Source organism: Oncorhynchus mykiss, chromosome 19 (assembly GCF_057628025.1).
Source record: "Oncorhynchus mykiss isolate SJ-2025 chromosome 19, ASM5762802v1, whole genome shotgun sequence".
In the NCBI taxonomy this organism is placed as follows: domain Eukaryota; kingdom Metazoa; phylum Chordata; class Actinopteri; order Salmoniformes; family Salmonidae; genus Oncorhynchus; species Oncorhynchus mykiss.
In genome coordinates this window covers 45,039,296-45,054,717 of record NC_143040.1, presented here as the reverse complement: position 1 = coordinate 45,054,717, position 15,422 = coordinate 45,039,296, and the positions used below count along the sequence as shown (strand labels likewise).

General features: G+C 40.3%; 1 protein-coding gene across 2 annotated transcripts in view; it reads right to left on the bottom strand.

The window, feature by feature from the left end:
• Window positions 1-10,943, bottom strand: part of LOC110497739 (cysteine-rich motor neuron 1 protein) — a 122,330-nt gene extending 111,387 nt beyond the window's left edge. Inside the window, exon 1 of one of the 2 annotated variants that reach the window (XM_036954715.2) lies at window positions 9,851-10,943. In XM_036954715.2, coding sequence (XP_036810610.2) covers window positions 9,851-10,151 — 301 coding nt within the window. In that variant the 5' untranslated portion in view covers window positions 10,152-10,943. The remainder of the gene's footprint in view (window positions 1-9,850) is intronic. The other variant, XM_090211123.1, reaches the window with a different exon arrangement.
• Between the last annotated feature and the right edge of the window lie 4,479 nt (window positions 10,944-15,422).

Genomic DNA, 15,422 nt, shown 5'->3' with positions numbered 1-15,422 from the left:
AGGAGGCAGTGGTGGAAAAGGTACAAATTTCCGCTTGTCTTCACTCACTACAGACAATAATCTGTGTTCTCAACAAATTGAATACAGCCTTCACTGTCCCTATTTGTGGGAGCATCAGAAAGACACTGGGGCACAAAATCCGCCTTGGCGGCAGTCACATCCATCGTTGGGCAAAGGTGTTAAAGGGTTGTCTCACCATTGAGTGTCGGGATCTTATTTGAGCTGGTGAGCATGTCATGGCCTGTGGCGTCACTCAATTAAGTGTCTTCATTTCTCTCTAAGTGTTATCGCACAGTGTTATTCCCAAAATCACATTATAGTGATTGGAAAGTGGAAACAATATTTTATTGCATTGAAATCTACTCATAAATCAGTCAAGTGAATGACTGGAGGGTGTAAGAGAAAATGAGGCATCTGGGATTGATTTAGGTTGGGTGGTTCACGTCCCCTCTGTGCCTACAGATGTAGGATCTTAATTTGATCACCATGTTGCAGGATAACTTTTCTGCAATGCAAGAAATTAAACGCTTGTAGTGTATTTGAGGTTTAAAAAGGCTTCTGAAGTTTGTAATTTCCACTTTGAAATGTCAGACTTAATGTTCCCTTACAAAAATGTCCATGAATTATAATCCACATAATAATTCACATTTCCTGGTGCTGCAGGATTATCAATCTGAGATGGTGGAGAATTTGAGAGTGGTTTAATTTCCACAGCCCCATCCCTCATCTTACCAAACAAAGTAGCAGGGTCAGGCTATTAAAATGACAGATTGTGTCTTTGAGTTTTAGATGGATTTTTAGATGGATGGATGTCATTGCCAGTGGTTGAAAGAGAGAACATTTGAGACATATAGAACAGAGAAAAGTAGTTTAGTTCCACTATCAATAGATGCCTGCATGTGAAGTGACACCTATGTTCTGAGCACAACACTAATGAGGAGAGTCATTGTTACAGTACATGCTCCAGGTGCACTCTGGGTACGGTAGTGTTTATCATGTGCTAATAATGTTTGACAAATAACCCTGATGGAAATCTTTATCACTGAAAATACTGAAATGCCAGTTTCAGTAATGGTGGTTATTGTCTTCCCTTTTTTAATAGGCATTGGTAGCACTATGGTGTACCATTTATGTGAAGTGCACCTTTAAACACTGTCAGGAAGTCCCAAGTGGATGCCTGTCCAACAGGAAGCCCTTGAGAATGGACCTCCGTGGAACTGCAGCTCATCTCATTCTGTAAATATCCAGCTGCAGAAATGGCTAACATCACTAAGTAAAAATGTCAACTATGCACGTCGCCTTAGACGAGGGTGTGAGCTAAGGAAATATATTATTTTGTATTATTCCTCCCCAGCCCTCATGCTACTGTATAGCATGCATGTAGCTTGTGTAGATAGGCTAGAGGGGAATGCTGAACAGCAACAGAACACACCAAAAATATAGAACATTCTATCCTCTTGTTAGAATCTCTGTTGTATGGACTTCCTGTTTTTTTTGTCACTCAGAATTATGTAATGTTGTTTTTAACGCACTAAATTATTTGGCATAAGTCTGACAAGCAGGCAGCTTCACTAACATTCAGATCTGCTTCTGTGAGCCAAGCGAAAAGAGGAAGAGGATGTGTCCTAGTTCCTCTCAAGTTTTTAACCTTCTTCTTGACAGAAGACAGAAGACATTTCTATGTAGAAAGAAACCAATTTCATTTGGCCACATTACCATTTGAGAAACAAGGGAGCCAGCCAGAGCCAGCCATATTGCACGGCACACATTGAAATTTGTTTTTCTAGCATTGTAACACGGCTCTGGTCTTATCTCAGTGACATTTAATTTCACATCAACATTTGATCAACACCGCTGTTGGGCATCAATGGAGGGACTTTAATTTAGATTTGAAAAGCACTGATGCAATGAATCTTGTGTTGACCGCAGTCCAATTTTGATTAATAATCTTTAGATGAGTTCATAACCAAGATCAACTAGTAATTTTGCCATACAGCCTCATTCGGTTATGATCATTACTTAACCATTCCTATAATTGCACTCATTGTCTTCTGGTTAATTTTGACTATTACTCCTTGAGAGCCACTCAAACAATGTGACAATGGTGTACTGTGACACCATGGTGTGCGAGGAACAACATGCTTGGGATTCATGGCGTACTTTTTAAGAACAGTGTCACTTCAAAGTCATTCACAGCTATAGCTTTGCCATTTGAGGCCAGATGATGGCTTCGTGTTCAGTGACAGACACCCCAAGAAGACCCTATTGTGTAAGCCCACTGGGGGTAGGGGTAGGTGGTGCTAGCAACGCCAGGGTCGTGGGTTCGATTCCCACTGGGGACACATACACTAAAATGTTATGCACTCATTATATTTATTTGTATAAAAGTGTTTTCTAAATAAAATATTATGTTAGCATTACACAATTTGTAGCCTTATATTTGCATAAAGGTAGACCTGGGAGCTATTCCTATGAGACAGACCATTCAGACTCTAAACAACTAGTGCACGTAATCAATTACTTCCAATATGGTTAACATCAAGAATAAGGTAGAACCTATTGTTTACCTCAATTTCCTCTTTAATCGGCCCAAGTGAATAGGAAGCTCTCCTTCCTTCCTCTAATCATTCTGTGAATGATGTATAAAGTAATTCATTGAGACATACATACATACATACATATGCATGAGCGATTATTATTCCATCTACATGCTTCAAAAACCTTGTAAACTACTGACTACAAACACTTGTGTCTGGTAGTGTGATACTGTTCAAAATCAGATAATAATTATCACTGCAGTTGTTTATCTCTCACATGGCTGTCAAACTATACAACAGCAAAATGATGTAGAAATAGAAATGACAGATTGGATGTCAGACAGTCAGTGTGTTGTAAAGGATGAGAGCCTTGAGGCGGTATTTGGCCTGAAACTTGGAGCTGCCTGCCTGCCTGAGCGGTAATGTAACTTCTGTGTCAGAGAGCTCCTGAGTGCAGCTAATGTCCCCTGAAACCCAGACCATCCAACAGCACTAACTGGGGAACTGGAACAGAAAAATACATAGCATCCACAGCAGGGCCATCATCCCCACTAGGACGACCCTGAAGCCCCAGAGCCTTCAGTCTCCTGGTGCTCTTTGTTCCACGTTATCCCATTAGCCAGGCACCGTTCTGAGGATCTGATGGAGGTGAGCTTGGGGTAAGCCACTTATACCCAGTGTGATTGTCCGAAGTGAGAGTGATCAGTGAGAATTCCTGGCTCTGGCTGATATGACCTGTTGGTTTTGAAATGTGATCGGATTCGTTTGAACACCTGCCCAGGACTGCCTGGATATAAGTTTAGGGGCTAAAAGGCATTCATTTCATCTGACCCTTTGTGTAAAGGGAGAAGCTCTCCGACAGTAACAGTATCTGACTGAAGTGCCTCTGAGGTATGGCGGAGCAGAGGCCCTTTTGCTACACCAACAAAGGCCCGCACTCTGCCTGTGTCGTTGTGACACTCATCATCATTCATCATGAGTCATTACAGCCGACATTAGCTGTCATGAGGCATGACCCATTGTGTGCTCTGCCTCTGTGACACTATGAACAGCAGCAGGCATGTCAGCGCATGGTGACTACTAGGGCTCTGATGAGCCAGGTGAATATAGGGTCTCTGGGGGACAGCTAAGGGAACATTAGGGTTTGGAGTTGGGGGTGACTATAGCTCTAATATGTTGGGGAAAGGCCCTGTGGGGAACAGGGAACATCGAAGGTTGGATGTGGGGAGTGTGCGGGTGGGGCGAAGGTCATGCTCTGTAGTGGTGGTGTAACTGGCGTTCCATGCTTTGATCTGGTTCAACCCTCCAGGAGACCTTTGCTGTTTTTTGTTACACAGGCCTTGCATTAGACATTACCCACTTGAGAGACTACTTACTGGCCAAACATATCAGACTCTCATCAACATGTTTCCATTAATGGCCCTGTTGAAACCCGACTCCTTGTGTCTCTCTCTGTGGCATCCTCTAAGGTTCTGTTTGTGTCTACAGTAAGGTTGCATATAGGGTAAATAATGTCAGGGGTTGTCTTTCTCCACACAGATATTGTCATATATTGGAAAAGCTTTCATATCTTTGAGCAGTAGGCTATGAATCTCATTTGATTCATTTGGTTAAATAAAGCCTGAGCAGCCCTTTACCTGTATACGAGTTGAAAATGGCAGATTTGGTGACTGATAAGCACCTAAATTGGAATGTAGTGGCTGTACAGTTACATGCTATACGTGACGTTAGACCTCATGGTTTCCGCTTTACAGCTTTGTATGGGATTTACGTGCACCTCACATTTGCATATTATAAAACTCATGTCATTTATAGTGTCAGCGTTTATGATCACTATGTTTGATGTACAGTTACAAGAATTACATAACTTCCTACCCTGGGTTGTTCTGAACAAAAATAGCCTGTTTGTCGTATTGTGAAGAACATTTGCAGCGGAACACGCACCTCAATGCCCTCATGAATCCATACTTTGCCTACCAAAATGACTATCTGTTTCTCTGAAGTGACTTACCGTAAGATCATATTTTAAAACTTAGCTAGTCACGTTGGCAGTAAACTCTTTAAAATGATGCCCACCTGGCCCAGATTGCAATTAAAGAGGATTCTCCGGTACTATTGCATACTTTTTAGCCGGTAGATCTGAAAGTAGTGCTCACGAGTCAAAAGTGGTCCTCGAAAATTGCGTACTAGATCAAATATGTACAGATATGTGCACCACGTCATTGCTCTCTTTATTTCTGCTGCGTGTTTGCTAGCTGTCACTCAAATGACAAGGGGCTGAAACTCGAATTGCTAGGGGGCTGGCCCACATGGGGAAAATGTAGGTGAAAATGGCGCCGCACAGGTTCCAGAAAACAGTCGCTTTCAAACTAGGGATTTAGTGGTTAGTTGAGGTAAGATAGTAATTCTGCCTAAAGAATACACATGTATGAACTACAAAATGATACATCCAGCCCAAAGCGGGAGGTTTAGAAAATACTTACTAGTCGACAAAGTTCCAGAGGATGTCTTTAATAATGGACAGTTTTTAGATTGAGTAAACATGTCACGCCCTGACCTTTGAGAGACGTTTTATTTCTCTATTTGGTTAGGTCAGGGTGTGATGTGAGGTGGGCATTCTATGTTTTGTTTTCTATGTTTCTTTATTTCTGTTTTGGCCAGGTATGGTTCTCAATCAGGGACAGCTGTCTATCTCTGATTGGGAATCACAATTAGGTAGCCCTTTTTCCCTCCTTCGGTGTGGGTAGTTGACTTGTGTTTGTGGCACTTAGCCGTCGTAAGCGTCACGGTCGTTTTTGTATTGTTTCTTGTTTTGTTGGCATCATTCCAAAAATAAAGGATCATGTACGCTCACCACGCTGAGCTTTAGTCTTCCTTCAACGACGGCTGTGACAAAACAAAAACAGTACTTGTGTGATGGTTGGGATGTAGGGCTGAGTTCCAAACTAACAAATACAAGTGTGCTTGCTTCAGTTCCTTCAAAACCTCTTAAGGATTTGCCCCTTTTTCTCAATTTTCACCTAAAGTGACATTCCCAAATCTAACTGCCTGTAGCTCAGGCCCTGAAGAAAGGATATGCATAGTATTGGTACCATTTGAAAGGAAACACTTTGACGTTTATGGAAATGTGAAAGGAATGTAGTAGAATACAACATAATATATCTGGTAAAAGATAATACAAAGGAAAAAAAAACATTATTTTGTATTTTTTTGTACCATCATCTTTGAAATGCAAGAGAAAGACCATAATGTATTATTCCATCCCAGATGGAATTTAGATTTTGGCCACTAGATGGCATCAGTGAGTGTGAAACGTTTAAGACTGATCCAATGAACCATTGCATTTCTGTTCAAAATGTTGTATCAAGACTTTTCATGTTAAAAATTGTACACTATCCTCAAACAATATCATGGTATTCTTCCACTGTAATAGCGACTGTAGTGCAGTAAGATTAACAATCATTTAAGCTTTCTGCCAGTATCTGATATGTCTATGTCCTGGAAAATGTTCTTGTTACTTACAACCTCATGCTAATCGCATAAGCCTATGTTAGCTCAACCGTCCTGTGGAAGGGACACCGATCCCAAAGAATATTTATTATTGGCACAGCTAGGAGACCTCAAAAAAGGACATTGAGTCAAAAAAGTGGACTGAAATTATTTACTAACTTTGTGCACTTTGGAGAGGTGTGTGGCCACTTGGAGACTCCAGTTAGACCGCTTACTCAAACCCTTGTCATTTTTTTGTCTTATGTTGCACCTACCCCACATTTCCCATGAATATTATTATGTTACTGAATGTATACAGATTATTTTCAGATTTCGTTATCGACAAATGCTGCCAAAAGTACAGTAATTGTAAAATGCACATAAAATCCACAGTGTAATGTTTGGATTCAGTCTTGTGTCAGGTGAACTGTTGTGTCCTCAGTTTTGGTCGGATAATTTCCCCATAATAATTCCTGAAAACTAAAATTACCTTTTTGTTCTTCATTAAAGGTTAGGCATAATGTCAGTAGTGAGGTTAAGGTTAGGTTTAGAATCATATTTTAAGGAGATTAATTGTAGAAATAAGAGGGGGTTATTACTTTGTGGCTATGGTAACAAGTGACGACAAGGTACAACTTCAATATAAAGTGTTTTTTTCTCAAAGTTGCCGGGATGTTTTGTGTCTTACTTATATCAGTACACTCGTAACAACCTAATCATTGCGAAACTTCTATTCTGTCAAATAAGTCATACATAGCAAATTATCCATTCAATTTCTTTTTTACCAAATTTGACACTCTCTCATTGACCTCCACACAAAACCTCCTTGCCAAAAAAACGCCACCTGCTGGAAAAGACAAATTTTTGGCCCAGTTATCCCTCTCGCATTGCAGAATCCTATTTTCTCTGCCTCAGCTGAGCGGCTTCCACAGGCAGGAGCACAACTGACCGCTCGGGCTGTCCGCCTAGATAGAATTTCGCCCCCCGCCTAGGCTTCACTGAAAATGAATGGGTAACCCCGTCCACGGCACAGTCTGTCAGCGCCTTTAGAATGAGACATACTGTAACAGATATCACATTGGCTTTAAAAGCATTCATTATATTAATCTGTTTTCCTCTCCACTGGGATTCTATCAGTGGAGACTGCTGAGGGGAGGACGGCCCATAATAATGGCTGGAATGGAGTCAATGGAATGGTATTAAACACATGTAAACCATGTCTTTGATGTGGTTGATACCACTCCATTGACTCCATTCCAGACATTATTATGAGCCCTCCTTCTCTCAGCAGCCTCCACTGGATTCAATGGCGTCAAACTCAATAAAGACACCCTCGTCCACTTACCCTCCTTATGCCCTTGGGGGAATCCCCATCACCATCTTGGAGGGCGGTTCAAATGATTAGCCAAGCAAGGGAAGTTTGCAAGGTAAGCCCCTCAGCCCTCGTTTTCAGTCGAATTTGCGAGTGTACAATTATGTTCACTCCGGGCCTGAAACTCCACAGAATTAAATTCGCGATGATTGTTCATCCGCTAAGAAAGGTCAGCCAAAACTTAAAAACAACATCAATGGAGAAGTCAACATACAAGTGTAAGTAAAAACTAATGCAAATAAGTTCGAAATTGTGCTACTAATGCACATGACGGCACAAACGCGTCTCGTAAAAAGTAAATATGTTTTTGTTTTGTTATCTTTTGGAAATTGTAGAAATAAAACATTTTTCTTCTTCAGAAGTTCCAGCTAGGCAGGCTAACGTTAGTTAGCTAATTAATTTGCCAGCTGTCATACAGTAGGCGTATATTAATAATGATATATTTAATATAAGTAGACATGCAATCATAATTGACTGTAGTGCATATAAAGCACCCACATGCTACCGCTGGCTGAAAACACAATCATCGCAGGATGAACGAGTGACAAATTTCCAGGCATGGGTCGGTCCAGTTAAAAATCATTCTTTCCTTCCTCGCCCTGCAAGTGTATACTCGTCAGACATCAGGATACATCATCAGAAGTGGCCACTTAATTTGATGTGTGTCTTTTAATTGTTTGGACTGCAGCCTATAAAGGTGGAAGGGACTGGGGATTGAAGCTTGAAGAAAATAGAAAACAATTATTGAACTATTCTCCCATGTCAAAGGCATTTAATATTAAATCAAAAGCTGTCAGATTGTTTATTTCTGCAACGTTCAAGGACTCCAGCCCCTTCATCAACATTCCACTAGTGAAATTACTAAAAAGGTAAATGTAGGCCAGGGATCATCAATTAGATTCAGCCGCAGGCCAATTCGTTCTTGAGCGGTTGGTCCGTGGGCCGGAACACAATTTGAAATAATTGAAATAAAAAACATAATGATTTCAAACCTTGCTTACATTTGTACACAGATTTCTTAAATAAAAATCACTTGGAGCTGATTTCCTGCTGTTTTTACAGTCTTTTATGTCCAACAATGAAACAAAAAAAATATTTTATTTAAAACTTGGGGTCTAAATAAAACCACCAATGGGCCAAATTCGGCCCGCGGGCCGTCAGTTGGGTAGCCTTGATGTTGGCATTTTACCACGAATTCCGACATGGCCACAAAGGATAATAGCAGAGTTTCTAAACCGAGGCGCAACATCGCAAAACTTCCGGGAAAGCTTGTGAAACAGACCAAACAGACCAGGCCGGGGATTGGGGTTTGAGATGTCAATAAGAGAAGTGAATAGTTATTCCTTAGTTGTACATGTTCACGAAATCTAAAGAACAGCCTACATTCGAGTCAATGTCTTAAGTAGCTGAACATCTTATTACTCCAATCTCGTAAAAGTGACAAACTGTTAAGTTTTAATGTTCGTCTAAAACGACTTTATATCGAAGGAATTACTTTGATTTGACGGCCTGCACACGCGCAGTCAGGCGCGAGACAAACGTTATAAGCGATGACGTTTCCTGCGCTTGAGTTTAGCTTGCCAACGTCGCCATGGCATTGCCTACAAGAGTGATCGGGGATTTCTATTGGATAATCAGTTTATTCCTATCTTCATATTGCCTACAAGTGTGACCGGGGATTTATTTTGGATAATCTGTTTATTCCTATTTTCACACTGTACTGTCTTTGATAATAGGCGACACCTGTGATTCCAGGTATTAGCAGACAGTTAATGTCCTACTCGTTAGGGGCGATGTAAAATAAACGGCGCTGACGCGTAAATTGAGTTGCATAGCAGACATTCCATTGAAAAACCAACCAGCCTCAGCGGAAAGAGGGGCTGGCACCGCGTCCAAAAACAGCACGAAACCCGTTAGCATTACCCTAAAGAAATGGAAAACCGACATCCTGCAAACACATTAACCAGCTCGCTTGCTCAATCAGGCTCTTATTCCAAACCCCCACCACACCGCCAGACCAGCAGCATGGACAGACATGTTTATGCAGCTACAAGTTATGTAGCTCTACTTTGACTGTAGAAATGAAAACAGCGTGAAAGCCACATCACTCACTTTTGAAATAGGAATAACTTCATAGTATGTAGGCTACAGCTACACAATAATAATATATTCATCATTATTATTAGCCAGACTAACATTATTAGGCATATTGTATAATAGGTTAACTAGCAGCCTAATAGAGCAAACATTGCCCATTGCTATTATTATCAACTCATTTTAATGACTTCTATATGATGCGTTTTAGACTAGACTATACATGTGATTTTGATATGATAGCCATGCATAGCCAAAGTGGAACATCTTTGTACAATGGACTTGTGTTTTGTTTGAACTTTTATGCAGAGCATAAGCCGTATTCGTTATGGTAAAACAGTGTAAATAGAATACAAACCTTCACAGACTCCGACTTCATACTGCGTGATGGATCCACCGTTCAGCGGCGGTCTGATCACGCACCGGAGCCCCCGGTCACAAGTCCCGTACAGACCGTAGACACCACCGCAGCTCTCGTTTTTCTGTTTGGCGCAGACGGAGCAGCAGCCGCAGATACCGAGCACCACGGCGCCAGAGCAATGCTTTGGCTCCTCGCATTTAGATTCATCACACGGCAGACATAAAAGAGCCCGGTTGCTCTTCCAAATCATGGAAATTAAAATGCATCTCGTTATAAAGTACATCCTGGCAGAGGCCATGGGAGAAAAAATATATATATATATATCCACAACCCGCCCGCGGACCCACAAATCACCAGTCCAGCGAGGTAGAAAATACCAGCTAAGCTATGCAATGCGAAGAACACCACAGTTCTTCTAAAAGGCTCAACGTTCCGGTAAACAGTCTAGATTTGTGCTGTATGTTGTTATACGTTCCGTTAGATAAACTTTTGTCCTGCTTCTTGTAAACCAGGAAAGAAAACGATCCGTTAAAATGCGCATGAAACGGCAATTACCCCACACTGCATATAGAGTGCATGGTTTCTGTGTTCCGCGCTGTAGTCGTGAGTTTCAGTTTGTTTTAGAAATTGAAACTTTCTTCACTGTTCTTATGTCTCATTGCCTCAGAGTCACTCCTTCTCGCTCTCAGAAAGCAAGGGAATTCTTCCTGTTCAGCTCGTCTGTAACTGCAACAGAACGGCTCTATAATATATGTTCCCTCGCGTAGAAGCGCAATCCTCTGGTCACCTTCCTATCCGAGATTCGCTTTACTAGCCTAATTAAAATAAATTGTTTCTTGCTATCGCATATTCAGTGTGTGTGTGTCTCTCTCTCTCTCTCTCTCTCTCTCTCTCTCTCTCTCTCTCATGTTTATCATCATCCAGTGCAACTCTCCGCCTGCTGCTGCGCCCCCTGTTCAATCAGACCCTCACGGTGACCTCATAACGGAACCACTCCCATCGTGCATTACTTTGCTCCATTGGATCGTTCATTCCAGATATGGAACGCAGAGCAAATGTTGGCACACAAAGCGCGCAGAGGGTCGTCACTAGTTACCACAGCCACAAACCACGCCTATTTTTATATATATATATATATATATATATATATATATATATATATAAAACATTTTTTTACAATTGATCTTCTTAAAATCTGTCATTAAACCTAACACTAACCTTATACACTGATCTAAAACACACTGCTAACTGTATGCCTAACCATAACCATAAATCAATACCAAAACGCACATTTTTGTTTTCATGAATTACTATGATATAGTCTAGTACATTTTGACTTTGTGGCTTTGGTAACTAGTGACAACCCGCGCAGAGAGAGTCAGTGATACGCGGGCTGGGAATGTCGTTTAGATGCAGGGCAAGTGTAGAATGTATGGCCTCGGAAACACTGCAGTTTACACTGTAAATCAGTCTTGCTTGGCATGGGAAGAAAAGATGTTGGACCAAGAGAGACCGCATGGAAGAGAAGATGTTGGACCAGGAGAGACTAGATGGTGAATATATATCTGCGTATTAGGGCACTGTAACTATACATAACAAGTCGGCACTGATATCTAGTCTAAGTAGTGGACTAGCCTATCAACTATAGTCCGTTTTGGCAAGGCAATGACATGCTTATTACAACTATGTAATAATAGCTGTGCCTAGTCATTTCATATGTAGGCTCTATTCATAATGTAAGCTATTCATAATAACTAAATGTGTAACTTAACTAGGTTATAAGACATTATAAAAGGTTAGTAATACGTTTAGAACACAATGTTAATTATAACTGATATGCCAAACCCAAAAATTAATCTTGAAATACAGAACTAAATCTTGCTTGCATATTTATCCAAATATAGGCTATCCAATAGTTTTTCTATTCTCAACATCAATCAATAGAAAGGCACAGGTGTGTTAGATTCTATTATAAATGCCTATTGAGATGAATTGATAGGGTAATTGTAATAAACTTTAGGGGATGTGGAAAATTAAAAAGTAAAGACTAATTAGCTATGGAGCCAGATCAGTGTATAGCAATGTCATTTTTATTAATAACATGGTTGATAGGCACAATTCACATTATAAAGGCTCAAAGTCATTATTCTGTTAAGGTCTAGGGATGAGTTGGGTTGATTCCCCTGCACTTTAAATTGACATGGCAAGGTCACGTGCATGTGGTCGTTTATTGTTTAACCATTAGGCTTAGGATAATGATGGAATGATGAATGTCTTCTCTAATTATCATTATATACAAAATTAAGTAATTAGAACATGATTTGTTGGAAGACAAAATCGTCAGATTCACTTTGGTCATTGTGTGGTAAAGAAGAAAGCATTTTGTGTTAGCCAGCCACTGTGCACGTTGACGTGTATTAGTATGAATCTTGTACTGGAGGCATCACTGAGCGATTTACACTTAATGGGCCAGCTGCAAAGTCAAAATTAGCTATGTCTCGTAAAAAGTGAGCTTTTAAGTCTAAATGTTAGAGTAGGGTTAGGCATAAAATTAGCAGTGGGGTTAAGGTTAGTGTTAAGGTTAGTTTTAAAAATAAGATGTTATGCCTTTGTGGCTGTGCCAGCAAGTGACTACCCTGCAGAGATGCCTCCAGTACACGAGTCATCCTAATAAATGCCAATCTGCTACCACTGACTGAATCGTCATTTGAGCTGAAATCTATCTGCATTGTGTTGTATAGGATCCAAATTGTGCTGTGCATGGAGTCAATACTAGGCCCCCAAACCTCTTTTGTCAGCATTATTGTCCTTTAGTTGCTTTGTCTAACACAATGATTTAGTGTGCAGTCAAGCTGAGGTGTTTTTAGCAGAACTATGCCACTGGGCACAGACGTCAATTCAACATCTATTCCATGTTGGTTCAACGTCATTTTGGGGAGATTGCTTTGTGTTAAAAAAGCATCTTTGAATTCACAACCAACAAAGCCAGAAGAACCCAACTTTTAAAGCCTGCATCATCAATGCTTGTAGTTTAAAAACGTCTATCCCAGCCCCAAGGCCTTTTGAGGTCAGACATTCCCAGACTACTTATCTACTGATCTTGTCTTGATCTGTTACCTGTGACTTGAGGGAAAAAGTGGTAGAATGGAGTCATTATGGAGCCTTGGGGATTCAATTGTATTTGACCATGTATGAGCTGGACATCTATATCCCTGGAGGGCAGTCAGAGTGGACCTCAGCATTGATGGAGTGAAGGACCCTTTTTTATGGATCAATAAACCACAATCTTTTTTTTGCTCATTTTCAATCCTATTTCTTTCTTTCCTACCCTCCAAAAACTCTCAGATGTCCATGGTTCTGTGGATGGTTGGGCTGAAACCAAATCAAGAGATGACAGGCTTTCATTTCAGGAGACATTTCTAAGACCAATGTCCTCCAGCTTTATACGCTCTCCTTCCTTTTACTGGTCTGCATATCGCTCTCAGGGATTTTTTTATGGTTCTGATCAGGAGGACTGTATGTGTCTGATTCTCCTTCTATAGATTGAAGAGATGTTGTATTTCATCCCTAGCTAGCTGCTACTTGGTCTTCCTTCACCAGTCGGCAGCGGGGCTGCATTTTTGGAAAGACAGAGGACACCTGACATTTAAGTCTGCCAACGAGGATCAGTCTACCCTGCTTTGGGACCGCACAAAATCCTGCTCTGTAGAAAAGAGACAAAAGAACTGTTGAGCCTGGCTGCGAGCAGAGCTGGCCAATAATAGCCTAGCAATTATTGTGGACCAATAATAGCAGGGTCATCAATCGCCACAGCTGAGGGCAAGGTATTTGGGGTCCTTTGTTTGATGAAAGTATTATTCTGTTCGAAAAATGTAACAAAAACCAAAGACCATGTAACAAAAATTCAACACATTCAACATTAATATAGAGAAGATGTGAAATGTAAGCCCAATTGTTGAAGGTATTGAAGGTATTGTGTATAATTGGGAGAAGAGGCGTCCAAAAGGCTGTGGAGAAAGCAAATTAATATTTAGTTATTTGGTGCCGAAACCTGGGAGCGAACACATCTTTAAACCACATATGAAATGACAGTCCACTTAGCTCTCCCCAACAAGGAAGTTTTAATGTTACCGTGTTCTTTTGTAATCAGGTTTATGTATTGTTAAAAACTAAATCCGCAGTAGGGGGAAACAGCGCCACTGGCCGCCCCTCCTCCACTGTTATTGTTTTTGTTGCCAAGCTGAGGAGCATTGCGCAGCATGGTAAAATAAATTGCAGTATAGATTGTGCTCTTCTAATTCGAGTCCAATTATGTCAGAGGGGAAAAGAGTGTTTGTTGTTTGCAGTAAATTATTTGTTGTTGTAATATCACAAATAGATGTGGCTGTTTCGGCATTAAGGATTCCAGCTTTAAGCTGAGAACAAACAGTTATGACCGTATTGTTTGTTGTGGTTGTAACCAGGGAGAGTAGGCCTACCACAGGTGCCAATGCACCAGTCCCTATTGAATTACCTTCAAGCCGTGCTCTGTCATTTATGATTTAGAGTACTATAAAGGAAGTGTCCTCAGAATCAAGAATGGTCTGTCATTTAAAAGTATAATTTGTTACACTTACATTGTATTGATATAGTATGAAAATATAAAATATATGACTTTGGAAGCGGATAGCTTATTTACTTACTGTTTTTTCAACTGTAGAGAAAGGTTGCCAGCCATTCAAGTCATTGACAATATGTGCAAAGGGTTAGGTTCAATGCAATTACAACTGCAGTCTATTTTGTAAAATAGATGTAACATCAGTTTATGGATGGAAAATGATTTACGTTGATGCTTGTTGTGTTCCTTTTTGTTTAAAGTACTTTAAGACATGTACTGTATACAGCAATTTCAGAAACATAATAGGACTCCAATATTGTATAGCTCATCTCAGAGGCGTTAATTATTATATATTTTTTGTAATAATTCTAGCCACTTAGCAATTTTATGAAGTTGGCTTTAGCGAGCCCAAATAGGTTCCAAATCTCCCAACCTCACACAATGCCTTCAGAAAGTATTCACACCCCTTGACTTTTTTTAACATTTTGTTTTGTTACAGGCTGAACTTGAAACGGACTAAATGTAGATGTTTTTGTCACTGGCCTACTTACACATAATGTGAAAGTGGGATTATGTTTTTCGAAATGTTTACAGATGAATTCAAAAAAAGAAAAGCTGAAATGTTTTGAGTCCATAAGTATTCAACCCCTTTGTTATGGGAAGCCAAAATAAAGTTCAGGAGTACAAATGTGCTTAAACAAGTCACATAATAAGTTGCACGTGCAATAATACTGTTTAACAAGATTTTTGAATGACTACCTCATCTCTGTACCCCAAACATACAATTATCTGTAAGGTCCTTTAGTCGAGCAGTGAATTTGAAACACAGATTCAACCACAAAGACCAGGAAGGTTTTTCAATGTCTCTCAATGGGCACCTACTGGTAGATGGGTATAAAAAAAGCAGAAATTGAATATCCCTTTAAGCATGGAGAAGATATCAATTACAATGTGGATGGTGTATCAAACCAC